We start from the raw sequence: 17999 nt of genomic DNA on the forward strand, positions 1-17999 counted from the left end.
ACACACACACACACACACACACACACACACACACACACACACACACACACACACACACACACACACACACATAAATAAATAAATAAGATATAAACGCACGGAAATTAATTGCTTAAAATGAAAAAAAAAAAAAAGAAAAAGAAAGAAAAAAAACTAGAAATTCCCGAAAGTACATAAAACAAAATGAAAATAAAATGAAAAACAAAGAAAGGCCAATTATTATTATTATTATTATTATTATTATTATTATTATTATTATTATTATTTTATTTTTTTATTTATTTATTTATTTTTTTTAATTCGAATAAAAAGGTTGGGCGTGTCAAGATTGAGTCTCCCTGGAGGTTCAGTACGTGATGAAGTGTAGGCCTCCCTTTTTGTAATTACTTAGTCCTTCGTCCTTAGTCCTTAGTATCCCTTCCTCTGTCTCCTCTTTCCCTATCATCTCTTTTGTCCTTCTTTAGTTCATTCTGCTATCAACGTGTTTCTTTTACCTCTTATCTCCTTGTACTGTGGTGATTTCTCTCTCTCTCTCTCTCTCTCTCTCTCTCTCTCTCTCTCTCTCTCTCTCTCTCTCTCTGCCAAAATAGGAATATAATGGGTGAAAACAGAAGGAAATTGGAAAATAAGAAAATATTGCGTGGCATCAGAAGGAAACAATACATGAAGGAAATAAAAGAAAAAAACAGAAAATATTGCAGGAAAACAAAGAGACAGAGAAAATAAAAAAAAATAGATATCACAGGAAAAAAGGAAAACAAAATATTGCATGGGAACTAAAAAGAAAAAAAATATATATAAAACATAAAAGCATGGAAATAGAAGGAAAAGGAAAACAGAAAAAAATAGGAAAATATTACATGAAACAAAAACAAACATGATAAAAATATGAAAATACGTGAAATAAAAGAAAGAATAAGGGAAATTAAAATAGGAAAATATTGCACTAAAACAAAAACAAAAAGAAAAAGAAAATATATAACTTGAAAGAAATCAGAGAAACAACACATGGAAAAAGAAGAGGAAAATAATGAAAATAAGAAATAGAACAAAATAGGAAGACATTGCGGGAAAATTCAAGGAATATTGGAAAATAGGAAAAAAAAATGCACGATAGCAAAGGAAAACATCATATATAAAACAAGAAAAATGAAATTATTGTATGAAAACTGAAAAAAATGAAAATGAAAATATTCAACTGAACAAAAACGGTAAAAATATTGCATGAAAACAAAAACGAAAAAGCAAAGAAAAAAAATATAAGAAAACAGGAAAACAGTGCGATATATATATATATATATATATATATATATATATATATATATATATATATATATATATATATATATATATATATATATATATATATATATATATATATATATATATATATATATATATATATATATATATATATATATATATATATATATATATATATATATATATATATATATATATATATATATATATATATATATATATATATATATATATATATATATATATATATATATATATATATATATATATATATATATATATATATATATATATATATATATATATATATATATATATATATATATATATATATATATATATATATATATATATATATATATATATATATATATATATATATATATATATATATATATATATATATATATATATATATATATATATATATAAAGCCGAAGAAAATTGGAAAGTATTACATGGAAATAGAATGAAAAAAAAAAAAAAAGGAAAGAGGAAAGTGGAACTCACGCATAACTCCGTAGGGGCAAACATGGAAACTGGAGAATTACATCACGCTACCCCACTAACAGGCAGCGAAGGGCACGTGACACCCTGACGTCAACACAGCGGCGTTCTGACACCCTGACATCCTGCATAACGCATATACACTTCATTATACACATAAATGAGAGCTCAACGTAAGAACTAAACAGTACTTGAATCTCTTGAAACTGTTTGAATCCTCCTTAAGACTAAGCACAGAAAATGGGCAAGTCATTATAACAGAAAACTTAATAATGATGGGTAGCTTAAATATTTTCTCCTCATAACATACACAACAGTCCTGACCTTCTGACATCACCAAGGCGGCAGTGACTCCCTCCGTCAGCCTGCAGGAGGAAATAGAAACCTTTTAACTCTCCTCTGGAAGAAAAAGAATAAATAAATGGACACTAAAATTCCTGATAATTATTACTGTTCTTATATTTGTCATTGCAGTGATTATAAGACTAATAAGAGTAAAGACACTCAAAATGAACAGAAGCACCACCACCACCAGCAAAGGAAGAAGCACCACCACCACCACCAGCAGAGGAAGTAGCAGCACCACCACCACCAGCAGAGGAAGAAGCAGCACCACCACCACCAGCAGAGGAAGAAGCAGCACCACCACCACCATCAGAGGAAGAACCACCACCACTACCACCACCACCATCAGAGGAAGAACCACCACCACTACCACCACCACCATCAGAGGAAGAACCACAACCACCACCAGCATCAGAGGGAGAAGAACCACAACCACAACCACCACCACCACTATCACCACCACCATATACAGAGGGAGAACCACTACCACCACCACCACCATCAGAAGGGGAAGAACCACTACCACCACCACCGCCACCACAAGAACAAGAACAACAAGAAGAAGAACAGAAGAAGAAGAAGAAGGAGAAGCCGAGGTTAGAGAATGCCCTTCTTTCAATCAAGTTATATTCACTGTAAGCACTGAAATAATACATTCACCTGCAACCAAGGAGCGGAGGTTAGCTAATGTCCAGTGTGAGCCGCCTCAGCTTGTCACTCGGAACCCAGAGCGAGACACGAAACAAATGAGAATTGATACAATCCCGCAGTATCTAAAGTCCTAAGTTTCCATCCTCAGGTTCATCTAAAGTGTTTCCTTAACGCTCCACAATACATAAGAAAAAAAATATCCCAAGAGCGATCTATTATGAAAGGGGAAAAAAAAAAAAAAAGGTTCACTTCGCTCTGACGCGACTCCCTCCCACGAACGAGTAGGAGTCGAGATGGCCCAGTCTTGTGGATACTTAATTAACCTCACATTACCTTCCTTGCTGTAGACTGTGGCTTGAATAACTGAACACACGGCATAACTATCCGTCTTTTCTGCGAGAGGCACAAGGCCACCACACTTAGCCATTTCTTCTTCACTCGTAACAAGTTATGACATGCGCAGTGCTCGAGGGAAAAGTCAGCAACTCCTTACCTCATTTACTCTTTATTGTCTCATTTTCACTCATATTTACGGCTCTCAGTCCCTTATTTCCTCCATCTGCTTTCCTTTTTTCATAAACAAATCATGTCTGAGAATTATTTTATGTATTTTTCCTACGCAATATTTAGTGGTTTGTATTTTCCGTGTACATGGAAAAGACTAGTTATTCAATGGTCTAAACAGCAATATATATTTTCTACTTCCTCCTCGTTATTTCTTGTGCATGTAACATGCCATACTATTTTATCTTCTGTACTGTGTAATGACTAAGCCACTGCACTCCCAAATACAACCATATATTATTTAGTGGGGGATCTTTACTACTACCATCAATGTCACCACCCTCCGGCCTTGGACACTCCATAGATTGACTGATTGATTCAAAGTTTCCATCTTGGCGCCGCAACATCGGCACTCCATCCAAACACTAAGAAATCGATATGAGGGTGGGGTAAATATTTAGCCATGAGAAGTCTTAGCTTGGTCGAGGAATTGAACCACTCAATAGAAGAAAAGGAAAACACTGCTTAGGACAAAAGATCATTATTTTTGTGTCTTTGTGTTTCTGCCACTACAGCTGAAGCTCCAAAACATTGGTGATTTCTATTAAACAAAGATAATGTGAAAAATTGCTATATAAAGACATGCAGGTGAATATTGTGAGTGATTACTTTTCTCCACTCTCTTTGGTATTAGTGTGTACGGTGAATGTGGTGTGTGTCTGAAAATAACATTATGAACTTCTGTATTTAATACGCATGTTATTTACGCGTGATCCTCACACACCCTTCACCATCAGTCATCTAAACACAGCAACATCAAAACCGTTAGAATTCCATGGTAGTATCTGCACTACTGGAATATGTAACAATTTTGCATAACCTGTATACTGACTACTGACTCCTACAGGCTCAGAATCCCTTATCCCAATTGCTCTGGACGAATACAATTAATATACTCCAGATTTCAACCTTTTCTGTGCAGGTGAATATTGTGAGTGGCTCCTTTGCCTGCAGCCTTTATGGTGTTAGTGTGTGTGGTGAATGTAATGTGTGTCCATGAAGGAACATTGGAAGCTGTTATGAGGGAGAAGTTCAATGAAGAGTGTTATGTGTGGGTGCGCGCGCGCGCGCACCCACACATAACACTCTTCATTGCGAACATTGTGACTCGCTGCGGACATGCGGACATTGCGGACATGTGACTTGCTGGCAGCTCATCAGTTATCATTTTGTACAGTCTTATTTATATTAATATACCTACAGCTGCCTTTAAACGAGTTTATCTTCATCCTGGGCGTTCTGCACTAGAAGAAGCAGTATTTACCAGTACAACCTAACCTAACCAAACTAACTTAACCTAACTAAACTGACCTAACCTAACCAAACTAACATAACCTAACTAAACTAACAACCTAACCTAATTAAAACTAGTCTAACCTAATCAAACTAGTCTAACCTAACCTAACTGGTAAGGCTAAGAAATTAATGAAATCGTTACCTTATTTATCTTCGTAAAATCTGACGATGCACCAGAAACAGTCGAGGTGACACCCACCGCCGACAGATATCTTCCTCAGGCTAATTCAAGTATTTCAAATTGAGCCGCTTCTCCCTCCACAGGATGAAATAAAAGGCTATGAATGGCTAGATTAATTCTTTATTTTTTAATTGGCCAGCGGCTGCATTCTCAAACAAAAGAACCAATCACCGTGACTAATTTCGCATTTGCACAACAGATGTAACATACGCACGCACGAACGAACACACCTTCACCAGGGTAGACTAGATTGGGCAGATCTAAGGAACGCTATCAGTGTCCGGCCCCCCCCCCCCCCATCACAGGCAAGGATGAGTCACTTCCCAGTGTTGTCAGGGCAGCGAACGAGTTTGCTTCTCCAAAACAAATAAATCCTTGAAAATTGCTGTCAGGATTATAAACAATTTACGGCGGATATATATATATGGGGTTTAAATTACTCAGAATGAAAAGCTCTATCTGATGAGAAGAGTAAGAAAAGCCATATTGGGACTGATGCAAGAGTAAAAGAATACCCGATTTTCAACTAATTTTATCTAAGCATCTGTAAGTTTGTGGAAGATATTGCATACTGCTTTACATTCAGTAACCATATTACTGCAGATACAGTAAGAATTAATCTCAGAGAAGAACGCTTGCTTTATTTCAGTATTATCCGTGTTTGTTTTAAACAAAGTGTTTTATTGAGGTGATGTGCGATGCTTGGAAACTATACCGGCCAAGATTACATTGTACAAGTGTTAAAAGTTTCACTGGAAAGGTGAAATAAATAGAAAAAAAAAACACATATCTAGTACAGTGAAAAGACTGTGAGTGCATTGGTGAAGATACGGCATGATGAGGGACGCCAGGATGTGCTTCACCACAAAAATGGTGGTGGGGCGCCCCAAAATATTTGACAACACCTTACATGGTACCAAGAGATAGTTAAGGTATATCCTAAGCTTACAGCAAAACAACTAAAAAAATAAAGATTTTGTTGTTCCCTCTTCTTGAACACTTTTTGAGGTATGACACAAAAACGTTTACAAATGCTGCCTCAAATATTGGTAGAATATTAGAAAATATTGGTAGAAGATAGCAAGGGATGCAACATTGAAGCGATGAGAAAGAGGCGGGAAACAGTCAGCTAGAGGAGAGAAGTTGATAAGACGAAAATCTTTTGATTTCACCCTGTCTAAAATAGCGGTATGAGTGGAACCCCATCTCACATGTGAAACATAATGTATACATGGGCGAATAAGGACCCAGTACAGAGTTAGCAGTTGAGGGGGGTAAGAAAAATTGGCGGAGATGACTCAGAACGCCTAACTTCATAGAAGATGTTTTAGCTAGAAATGAAATGTGAAGCTTCCAGTTTAGATTATAAGCAAAGGATAGGCCAAGGATGTTCAGTGTAGAAGAGGGGGACAGTTGAGTGTCACTGAAGAAGAGAGGATTGTATCGAGTTGATAGATGTAGGAATTGAGTTTTTGAGGCATTGAACAATACTAAGTTTGTCCGTTAAGTCCCGACCAGAAATTTTAGAAAAATCAGAAGTCAGGCTTTCTGTGGCTTCCCTGCGTGAAAAGTTTACTTCCTGAAAAGCTGGATGTCTACGAAAATATGTGGAAAACTGCAGAGTGGTATCATCAGCACAGGAGTGGATAGGGCAAGAAGTTTGGTTTGGAAGATCATTGATGAATAATAGGAAAAAGTGGGCAACAGGACAGAACCCTGAATAACACCACTGTTAATAGATTTAGGAGAACAGTGACTGTCTACCACAGCAGCAATAGAACTGCCAGAAAGGAAACTTGAGGTTAAGTTACAGAGGGAAGGATAAAAGCCATAGGAGGGTAGTTTGGAAATCAAATCTTTGTATCAGACTCTATTAAAAGTGTAAGTTTCACCAAAATCCCTAAAGAGGATGACTAATATTCAATAAGCCAGAAGATCACCAATAGAGCGGTCTCGACGAAACCCATACTGGCGATCAGATAGAACGTTGTGAAATGATAGATGTTTAAGAATCTTCCTGTTGAGGATAGATTCAAAAACTTTAGATAGGCAGGAAATTAAAGCAATAGGACGGTAGTTTGAGGGATTAGAATGGTCACCCTTTTTAGGAACAGGTTGAATGTAGGCAAACTTCCAGCAAGAAGGAAAGGTAGATGTTGGTAGAAAGAGTAGGAAGAGTTTAACTAGGCAAGGTGCAAGTATGGAGGCACAGTTACAGAGAACAATAGGAGAAACCCCTCAGGTCCATAAGGCCAGCGAAGGCATGGAAAACATCACCGGAGTTGTTGCAAATATGTCCAAAATTTAGATACGGAATGAGGCAGTAGTTAAGTCGGTAAATGTGTTCAGAAGACGCCAGACTCCGCGGTGGCAAATCTGTAGGTAGTGGGACAGAACCTCTTGGCCGCCACCTCGTACAAGCTGTTGCTGTTCGCCTTCACCAGGTAATTCTTGCTCAATTTATTCCAGAAGTGCAAAGCGAAGGCCATGCTGAATTTCTGGCGAAGGGAAGGAAGACAGGAATACCTTGACACAATAAAATATGACCAAAATAAAACAACTCAAACAAACCATTTTCAGTCTGTAGAACACTACCTCTCTTCTACCAAACCTCATCTTTTTTTTCTCACCAAAACGCGGGTGTCTGAGGCAACTGACAGTAGTCCCTTTTCTATTTCCTCCTACTTTCTCCATTCTTATTTTCAATCCAAAGTTGGATGCTGCGTCTATGTGCGCAACAACTTAACTTGCTCTCGTGCCCACGCTCTTGAATCTCCAAATTTTCCATCATCTGGCTGCAACTTCAGAGTCACTCACAAACTAAATTTATCTATGCTGTATATCTAACTTCTCTGACTATAAAAAAAATCCTTAACTACTTAATTTCCGAAGTGGAGAACATTCTAACTTTCTTTCGTTTTGCGGAGATCTCCATTCTTGGAGACTTCATTGTTCACCACCAGCTTTTGGCTTTCGTCTCCTTTCTCTGGTGAACTAACCTAGATGAACTGGTATTCCTGACCGTCTTGGAGTTACGCCCAATATTCTTCATCTTTTCCTAACCTCTAATCCTTCTGTTTATGCTGTCATCCTATCCTCTCTGTTGGGCTCCTTTGATCACAACCTCATATTTGTATCCTGTCCTATCGCTCCAATCCTTCCTCAGTATCCACCAAAGTGGATGTGCTTCTAGCGTTTTGCCTCTGCTAATTGGGGGGACCTGAGATGTTATTCTGATTTTCCTTGGAATGAATACTGCTTCCGTGTCAGAGACCTGTCTCTGTGCTGAGCGCATAACAGAGGTGATAGTGTCTGGCATGAAGGCGTACATTTCTTACTCCTTCTCTCGACCTAAGCCTTCCTAACCTTGGTTTAACACAGCCTATTCTCGTGCTATACGAGTACATGATAGAGAGGTGGCGCACAAAAGGTACTTGAGCCTTCCATCACCTGAATCTCATGCGCTTTATATTTCTGCCCGGGATCATGTCAAGTCTGTTCTCCTTCTAGCCAAAAACTCCTTCATTAATAGAAAGTGTAAAAATCTTTCATGATCTATCTCCTTCGAGATTTCTGGCACCTAGCCAAAAACATTTCTAATAACTTTACTTCTTCATCTTTTCCTCCTTAATTTCAACCTGATGCCATCTCATCTATCTCTATCACTCAAACCTTTGCTAAAAACTCCAACTTGGATGATTCAGGGCTTGTTCCTCATTTTTTCCACTCTCCAACTACTTTATGCTACCCATTAAGATCCTTCACAGTGATGTTTTCCATGCCCTTGCTGGTCTTAACCCTCGGAAAGTTTATGGACTTGATAAGGTCCCTCCTATTGTTCTCTGATATTGTACCTCTGTGCTTGCACATTGCCTAGTCAAACTCTTTCAACTCTGTCTATCAACATCTGCCTTTCCTTCTTGCTGAAAGTTTCCCTACATTCAGCCTGTTCTTAAAAAGGGTGACCGTTCTAATTCCTCAAACTACCATCCTATTGTTTTGATTTCCTGACTATCTAAAGTTCTTTAATTTATCCTCAACAGGAAGATTCTTAAACATCTATTGCTTCACAATTTTTCTATCTGACCGCCAGTATGGGTTCCGTCAAGGCCACTCTACTGACTTTCTTTACTGATTCTTGGTCATCTTTTTTTTTTAGGGATCTTAGTGAAACTTTTGCTGGTGCCTTAGACATATCAAAAGTTTTTGATATGTAGAGTCTGGCACAAAGCTTTGATTTCCAAACTACCCTCCTGTGGCTTCTATGCTTCTCTCTGTAGCTTCATCTCAAGTTTCTTTCCTGACCGTTTTATTGCTCCTGTGGTAAACGGTCACTGTTCTTCTAAATCTATTAACAGTGGTGTTCTTCAGGGTTCTGTTCTGTCACCCACTCTATTCCTATTATTCATTAGTGATCTTCTAAACCAAACTTCTTGTCCTATCCACTCCTATGATAATTATACCACCCTGCATTTTTCCTTCCGGAAGTAAACAGCTCTCATAAGGAAGCCCAGAAGGCCTGACTTCTGATCTCTCTAAAATTTCTGGTTGCGGCAGAGTAAACTTAGTATTGACCAATGCCTCAAAAATTCAATTCCTCCATCTATCAACTCGATACAGTCCTCTAGACAACTATCTCCTCTTCTTCAGTGACACTCCACTGTCCCCCTCATCTACACTGAACATCCTTGGTTTGTCCTTTACTTGTAATCTAAACTGAAAACTTCACATTTCATCTCTAGCTAAAAGAGCTTCTTTGAAGTTAGGCGTTCTGAGTCGTCTCTGCCAATTTTTCTCCCCCTCCCCACCACTAGCTGCTAACTCTGTACAGGGACCTTATCCATCCATGCATGGAGTATGCTTCACATGTATGGGGGCGCTCCTCTCATACCGTTATTTTAGATAAGGTGGAATTAAAAGCTTTTCGTTTTATAAACTCCTCTCCTCTAATTGACTGTCTTCAACCTCTTTTTCATCGCCGCAGTGATGTATGTTTTGCTACATTCTACCGATATTTTCATGCTCACTGCTCTTTTGATCTTGCTAACTGCATTCCTCCTCTCCTTCCGCGGACTCGCAGCAGAAGACTTTCTTCATTCTTTCATCATTATATTCTTCACCTCTCTAATGCAAGACTTAACCAGTGCTCTCAGTCATTCATCACTTTCTCTGGTAAACTCTGGAACTTCCTTTGTGCTTCTGCATTTCCTTCTTCCTATGACTTGAACTCTTTCAAAAGGGCGGTTTCAAGACACTTATCCTTCAATTTTCGATTATTCTCTTGACATCTCTTTTGGGACTGGAATCTCAGTCGAATTTTTTTCCTTTTTTTTTTTTTTGTTTCCCTTGGCCAGTGACCGTACTCCACAAAAAAAAGATAAATAAATAAAATAAATAAATAATTAAATAAAATACATAAAAAATAAGAAATAAGCACCGTTACTAAGTAATCAAGGCCCTTCTCACCTCATTGAACTTGTTGCCTTCGCCAGGGAGGAAGTAGTACTCAAATTCACTGTAGTGCACGGGATAGAAGGTGCTGTGAGGGAAGATTGTAATGTTCCCTGGGCAGATCACCGGCTGTCTTTGGATCTTCTTTTCCATCCTGTCCCCGCATATTTCTTTCATGACGCGTGTTATGGCGTGTGGCCCGATGCATCCCCACCGATTAGGCTGTAGGGAGAGAAATATTGCGGTGAGGAATTGGGTAATGATAGGAAACAGTGAAGATTTAGTGAAATGTGTTATGACCAGCGGGAAGATTAGAAACAGTGAATATTAAATGGCCATAATGCAGAAACGTTTGGTTAATAAAAGAAAGCAGTAAAGGGAAAAATGAATTAGTAAAACTTTTATGATAAGAGAAAACAGTAAAAAATAGATTTAATATTGAAGTCATGTGGTGAGAGATTTGGTAAGATTGGAAACCGTGAAGATATTATGTCCCTAATGCAAGAGCGTCTGTGTAATTACTGAGAACAGCAAGGGAAAGGATAAATAAGAATGAATAAGAAGTAAAATGTCAGTGATAAATGAGGCAAGTAAAAGATGGATTTAATACTGAAACCATGTGGTGAGGGTTTGGGAAAAGACTGGAAACTAAAGATTCAGTGGCTATAATGCAGAAACTTTTGGATAATGACTGAGAACAGCAAAGGAAAGTGTGATAGTATGTATTTATTATAAGTTCATTTTCTTTTTACTATTATTATGATCACCATTATTACTATTATTTTATCTATCATTTTCATGTAAGACGCTTCTCGTCCCCATTTTGGCAGGATTACTGTGTGATTGTTCTTAGTCAGTAACAGCCTGCTCCTTTGGCCAGTCAGTCATGCTCTGTATATTGTGGATTATTTTAATATACCGGAGCTGCTCTATGCAGTGTTTACTGTTTCCTTTAGCTGCTTAGCACCTGGACAATCCTTTAGTGACTTGTTGTGCCCAACAGCACATAATGTGGTGGCAGCAGTGGGATGGGGAATTCACTTGCTTGTCTCCTGCCCATGCGTCCTGCCTGCTCGTCAGCTACTCCAGCCTCTGTTGCTGCTTTGGCTGTTCTTCTGGGTCACCTGCTAACTGCTACGCTACCATGCCTTCTTCAGCTGCTTCAAGGCTTCTGTCAAACTTCCTCCTACTTGTTCTCCATAGCTGTTGTCTAATTCTACTATGGCAACCAATGCTAGCTCTCATTCTTCTCATTCTCCTGCTTTTACTGCTCTTGCTGCTGCCACTATGGATACTCCTTCTACCACTACAACAAAATAAAAGCAAGCTAAATCTAGTATAAATGGCGGCAACGTTGGTGATAGAGACAACATGTCTGCTTCTCCCTGACACCCAAGTCCTCCGTGCACCGTTCCTCTGTGCCAGCTACCTCGCCACTCCAGCCTCTATTGTTGCCTTGGTCGTTCTACTGAGCACCATAGAGTATCCTGGGCACCCTGCACTAACTACAATTAACATAACAAGCAAGTTAAATCTCGCAGAAAAGATTGAATGGTTAAGGAGTAAAGCTTTTGTGATAAAATGAGAACGGTAAAGGATGGATTTAACACTGAGGCCATGAAGGAAAACTTTCATGTAATGACTAGAATGAGGGGAGAGATTTAACCGTTTCACTGTTAAAGATCTATGACATTTATCACTTCTCTAGACTAATCCTGGACAATTTAACTAAACCAAAAATCCACAGGCACTTTAGGGAATTAATTTTTTCATTAATCTTTCTGCCTGTGATGCCTTTAAAACATTATACCTTAGATTTCCACCAAATCTTCATATTATGTACTACTGGAAGAAGTCACTGCAGTGAAGGGAAAAAAAACTTTTGAATCACAACAATAAACACCTCAAAATGGCGTGGCATGTCTTTCATCAAATAGTAGAGGACAGGGTGGCGGGCTTGGAAACTGAAGAATGCATTGCCTAACTTGCCGGAACTCTCAAAGCCCACGGAGTTCTTAGGCAAGGTGAGGGTCCGTACACTGATGATGTCCGTGTCGCTGTACACGCCGCCCCACCACCACAACACCAGCACCCGCAGCATATTGGCCAGCAGCTCCACCTTCCATGCTGCAAGAGTAACATCCACTTCTGTCACTTGCGCTGTCACCATTTGTGTGCGGATCGCCACGGTATGTACACAATGGAATACAAAGGAAGGACAAACTCAAACATACCTGATCTTTACGATGCTGTTTATGAGATGTAACAATATTTCATTTGAAGTTGAAGATGTAGGATAGTAAGGTGAAGGATATTGCAATGATGACTGCTGCTACTGCTGCTACTTCTACTACTACCACTACTACTACTATTACTACTACTACTACTACTACTACTACTACTACTACTACTACTACTACAACAACTTCTACTACTACTACTACTACTACTACTACTACTACTGCTGCTACTACTACCACTACTACTACTACTATTACTACTACAGCTACTACTACTACTACTACTACTACTACTACTACTACTACTATTACTACTACAGCTACTACTACTACTACTACTATACTACTACTACTACTATTACTAATACTAATACTATCATTACCACCATCACTTGCAACAACACAAACAGTGAAAACAACAAGAACAACAACAACAACGCCAACAACACCCATTCACTCACACTTGGTCCACTTGCGTTCGTTAAAGAAGCCGAGGAGGGGTGTGTCCCTAAACATGTCATCCAGGTCAGCGGTCACCACCTGCAGGTTGGCGTACTGGTGGAGCAGCGTGGAGGAGAGCCCTGTGTTGTCCTCTATCCTGTCCGAGGTGAGGAGAAACCACACCTGGCGCTCTGGGTTCTGCCGCGCCCAGCTGATGGCAGGAAGCAGCGGGGAGAAAGGTGTGGAGGATGGAAGTCAAGGGAAGGTACGAAAGTTAAGGTAATGAGAGAAGGAGAGAGGGAAGAATGTTAATGAGGGTAATAACAATAATAATAACAATAATAATAATAATAATAATAATAATAATAATAATAATAATAATAATAATAATAATAATAATAATAATAACAACAGCAACAACAACAACAACAAAATAATAATAATAATAATAGTAATGATAATAATACCTCTGTAACAGTGTATTGGCATGATAACTGGAAGGCACATGCGAGAACCCATACCCTGCTAACAATGAAATACCCCAAACACTCACCATTGACTAAGACTTAAATCAAACAAGCCAAACATTCTGTGCACAGAGAATGAAATGAAATTATGCGAAGGATTCATGTAGATTTACTGAAATGCAGCAAACTTTCCGTAGAGTTATTGAAATATAGCAAACACTCTCCATAGACTTAACGAAGCGCAGCAAACCTTCCCCGTAAATTTACCGGAATGTGAGGAATGCTTACCGTGGACTTAATGAAATGTGGCAAACACGCGTCCGCAGAATTAACGAAATATGGCAAACTTTCCCGTATACTTAACGAAACATGGCAAACATACCCTGCAGACTTATGGCGATAACTACAATCATGAAAACCCTCCAGAGAATTCCAGTAAGCCTCACTGAAGCCTGTCAGAAATAAATGACACAAGATGCTTGAATGTTTGCGAATGTAGTCCCGGTGGTTGGCTTGTATTTTTTACTTATGACGAGTACTGGAATTATGAAAACCCTCTTGAGAATTCCAGTAACGCTCATGAAGCCTGTCGACAGAAAAGGAGACAAGAAGCCTAATGTTTGAGAATGCAGTCCTTGTGGTCAGTTAATATTCTCCACTCGCCTTTCCACGGAGCACCAAACCCGGAACTTCGGTGTCGGGTTGCACGCTGTGTCCATCAGGAAAATGTTACGGTTCTCCTCAGGGATCGCATCCCTGCACGACAAGAGAGGAGAGAAATAATGAACTGCGATAATCAACGCTTTTAAATGTTAACAAAGACGTGTATCAAGAGTTGTACGCTTTGGAGCAAGTGCTTTGCTTGTTATTTTATCTGTATGCCTGTATGTCTGGCTTAGAGAGAGAGAGAGAGAGAGAGAGAGAGAGAGAGAGAGAGAGAGAGAGAGAGAGAGAGAGAGAGAGAGAGAGAGAGAGAGAGAGTGTGTTATGAGTAAGATTCTTATAAGCGAAGATTATGAAAATGAAACGTAAATCATGAGAAGTAAAATGTGTGTGTGTGTGTGTGTGTGTGTGTGTGTGTGTGTGTGTGTGTGTGTGTACAAGTGACTCACCTAAATAACTGCTTCAGGGTCGGGGTTTTCTTTCCCTCATGCGTTTTGTTCTGCCTTTGTTTACACACAACTTCTCGCCACGACGGCAAACTCTGCCCGCTGCCGTCTGCCACACCTGAAGGAGAATGTTCGAGGGCTGTAACGGTTAAAAAAAAGAGAGAGAGAGAGAGAGAGAGAGAGAGAGAGAGAGAGAGAGAGAGAGAGAGAGAGAGAGAGAGAGAGAGAGAGAGAGAGAGATCCCACTTAATTGTCGTTTTGAATATTATTGAGTACAAGAGCTTAGATCAGATTAACCTATTTAATGTCTTGCGCTGGTCCTGCCTATGAATACTTTAAGTCGTAGTGATAAGGGAAGAATTAGGAACCATGAGAATTGCATTTTTTTTTTTTTTCCTTTTTAGTGTGAGAAATGGAAGAGTGAAAATCACACTAATCTATTGCTTTAGTGAGAAGGATGAAATAAGGATAAGACTACTACTACTACTACTACTACTACTACTTTGATAATAAATAAACACACACACACACACACACACACACACGAGGCACATCAAAACCTGCAGATTTAAGACACCACAAAACCTGAGCACTGATCAAAAACTCAGCTGAAGACACATCACAGCGGAAGGAGCACGTCACGTCACCAGGGAGAGGGTGGGAGTGTCCGGAAGACCTTTGCCTTTACCTGAGGCCTATTACTTGAGTTACATGCAGAATGAATGTAGTTTTGCATTTCCATCACTAAGGTTTGAACTATTTGGAAAACTCCAACCTAGTATAAGAAATATATGAAAAAAAAAATGAAAACCGGCGAAGTATTTTGATAGCATAAAAAATGACATTCCTCAAGTAAAAAAAAAAAAAAAAAAGTGACACAGTTTGCGTTTTCATCACACAGACTTATACTCGTACAACTTTCTCACCTTGGTGCTGCGTGAACCCCTGCGACACGAGGCGAAGGGTGGCGTTCTGCAGTCTGACAAGGTACTTGTTGTCATAGGAGTAGTGGAAGGTGAGGATGCCGCCCGCCACCAGCATCAGCAGCAGCAGCACTCGGAACGCCTTGCTCACGGTGGTCACGCTCCACATGTTGGCCACGCCTCCCGCTCTCTGGTCTGAGTGAAACACATGAGTGGTACATTTTGGAGGTTTCCCTTCTGTGGCTTCCTGCACCCCAGAGTCCACGGGGGTCATCTTCCGCCATTGAGACGCCATCCCTGCCCTCCCGGCGAGCCAGGTGGAGGAAGCCATCTCCCCGCCTCTCCTCCACGCACTGCCCGCCACCGCGGCAACACCTCACCACTACACACGTCTCAGGCCCGTATTCTGAAACGCCATGCTCTCTCACCACCACTATTTTCCGAGGCCACAGACATGATCAGCCGGGTTCTCAAGAGTGCTTGTCCCGTTAATAATGTAGCAATCTCGTTAATCTGTCACTAAAGCCAAATAGCATCTTAATAATCCGTGTAATTTCAACAAGAACCTTTTGAATGTCGTGGAGGTTTGGCGCTCAGGTGTTTCAGAATATGGTCCCCACGCTCAGGGCCTCCAGGTTGTCATGTTTCACGTCCTCTCTCTACGATTGCGTCCTGTTCATTTCAGAACAAGAGTGTCGGGAATGACTCAATGCTCGCACCCACCCTCCCTTTGCCTGCCTACACTGCACGCCATGATCTAAAGTCTCAACACTCCTGTTACTGTGTATGTGCCTTACATCATTATTCCTTTATAATCAGAAGTGAAATGTCTAATAGCTTATTATCTGCATGAAAACATATGTGATATACAGACTTAGTAGTATTCAACTCTATATAAAGCTTTGAGTCGATGTTCACTTGTTAACAGGGTGCAGTTCCATCATTCATAGCTTAAAAGTGTCACTCACTCAGTGGGCGCAGTCATACAAACACGGACAGGTAGGTAACCGAGGCAAATATATTGGTTTTGTGGTAGAAACTGAATGTCATATTATCAAATTGATTGTATATGTTGTCTATGAGTATTGTGATATGTTGAGAATGTTTTTATACCAATGTATATGTTATGTTATGAGAAACCGAGACGGATAGCTTGTTCAACTTCACCAATAAACGTCGGCAAGAGAATTGCCTTTCCTTGACCCTACGATGAGAGGCATGATCGGTAAATCAGATCACCTAATACTGTAGCTGAAGAAGACCTCTCGGTGCGTCTACAACACCCTTCCCTGCATCCAAAGTGTATTACGCTCCCAATGCAAACACTTAACAGGCGCTATCAGTGAACTTCGTGCTTCCCACCTTGCTTAGTGCATTGCGCCTGGTGACTGCAATTTTCATGTCATGTTTTGTGAGGTGATGTGCTGTAAGTTGTGATGCTTTAATTACCATCTGACCACTGTCTGTGTGTGTGTGTGTGTGTGTGTGTGTGTGTGTGAAGATCATGAATACACCTCCTATAGTATATTCACAGCCCAAATGTGTGTGTGTGTGTGTGTGTGTGTGTGTGTGTGTGTGTGTGTGTGTGTGTGAGGAGGAAAGGGAAAAGAAGGTCATTATTCTCATATCGCGCTAAACACGATCTGTCACTTCCGCTCCTAACTGTCCATTTCCGATAACTTTGTGTATATTTGAAGGGAAGGCTGGCGGGAAGGATGGAAGAAAGGGATGGGATCTCTCTCTCTCTCTCTCTCTCTCTCTCTCTCTCTCTCTCTCTCTCTCTCTCTCTCTCTCTCTCTCTCTCTGATCGCAAGTGACATAAGTGCAGTGAAAAAAAGAAAAAAAGAAAAAAGGAGAAGCAAAGATACGAGTCGATGAAAACCGTGAGCGTGATAAGTTAAGAAGACCGGAAAATATTCTAGTGTCCTCAATTGTTATGGTTAACTGTATCTCGTGACCAGGTGTGTGTGTGTGTGTGTGTGTGTGTGTGTGTGTGTGTGTGTGTGGAACAGGGAAGGGGTCGTGACCTCAGCCCGTAATCATAAACGCTCTGCTCTTTCATCACAATCATTTTCAAAGGCTATAGAGACGATTAGCCACTTTCTCATGAGTGCTTCCCTTTTTAATAATGCAACGAAATCTTGTTAATCTGTCACTGGAACCGTATAAAAAAGCATATTTAAACTTTATCTAGAGCCTTTTGAAAGCAGTCGGGGTGCTGCGCAGAGGCTTTCCAGAATATGATCCCTGCTTAGATACCCTGATCACACCCACTTATTCTTTTGATCACTTTATGCTGGACGGAAAGTGGTGTGCGCTGTGAGGGAATCGGTGAAGGCGCGGGTGACAGAGCGACGCGAGGCACGAGAGGAGAGGAGAGACAAAGAGAGGGAGGACTGGCAACACACCTGCCCTTCATGCTTACCTGGTTGCTTCTGAGTACAGGTGAGTGCTTCAGGAGATGTATGTGTGTGTGTGTGTGTGTCATCTCCACCTCTCTCTCTCTCTCTCTCTCTCTCTCTCTCTCTCTCTCTCTCTCTCTCTCTCTCTCTCTCTCTCTC

At 40.0% G+C, this 17999-nt stretch overlaps 1 protein-coding gene across 1 annotated transcript; it reads right to left on the reverse strand.

The window, feature by feature from the left end:
* Positions 1–7152: 7152 nt before the first annotated feature.
* LOC135089968 (lactosylceramide 4-alpha-galactosyltransferase-like) lies at positions 7153–16162 on the reverse strand. The gene is made up of 7 exons (XM_063986156.1): positions 15442–16162; positions 14519–14633; positions 14070–14162; positions 12960–13150; positions 12162–12385; positions 10274–10480; positions 7153–7305 (listed from the first exon to the last, which is right to left on the reverse strand). The coding sequence occupies exons 1-7, from the start codon at positions 15767–15769 to the stop codon at positions 7153–7155; spliced, it is 1311 nt and encodes a 436-aa protein (XP_063842226.1). The 5' UTR covers positions 15770–16162.
* Positions 16163–17999: the final 1837 nt, after the last annotated feature.

The sequence above is a fragment of the Scylla paramamosain genome, chromosome 34 (assembly GCF_035594125.1).
Source record: "Scylla paramamosain isolate STU-SP2022 chromosome 34, ASM3559412v1, whole genome shotgun sequence".
Classification (NCBI taxonomy): Eukaryota; Metazoa; Arthropoda; class Malacostraca; order Decapoda; family Portunidae; genus Scylla; species Scylla paramamosain.

What these genes read in the sequence shown, in the direction of transcription:
- LOC135089968 (XM_063986156.1), bottom strand. Translation starts at nt 15,769, where the DNA reads ATGGCTTCCTCCACCTGGCTCGCCGGGAGGGCAGGGATGGCGTCTCAA. An exon ending in ACCCTGAAGCAGTTATTTAG is followed by an intron (nt 14,163 to 14,518) that starts GTGAGTCACTTG and finishes CTTGTCGTGCAG; the next exon opens with GGATGCGATCCCTGAGGAGA. An exon ending in CGAACGCAAGTGGACCAAGT is followed by an intron (nt 12,386 to 12,959) that starts GTGAGTGAATGG and finishes TTACTCTTGCAG; the next exon opens with CATGGAAGGTGGAGCTGCTG.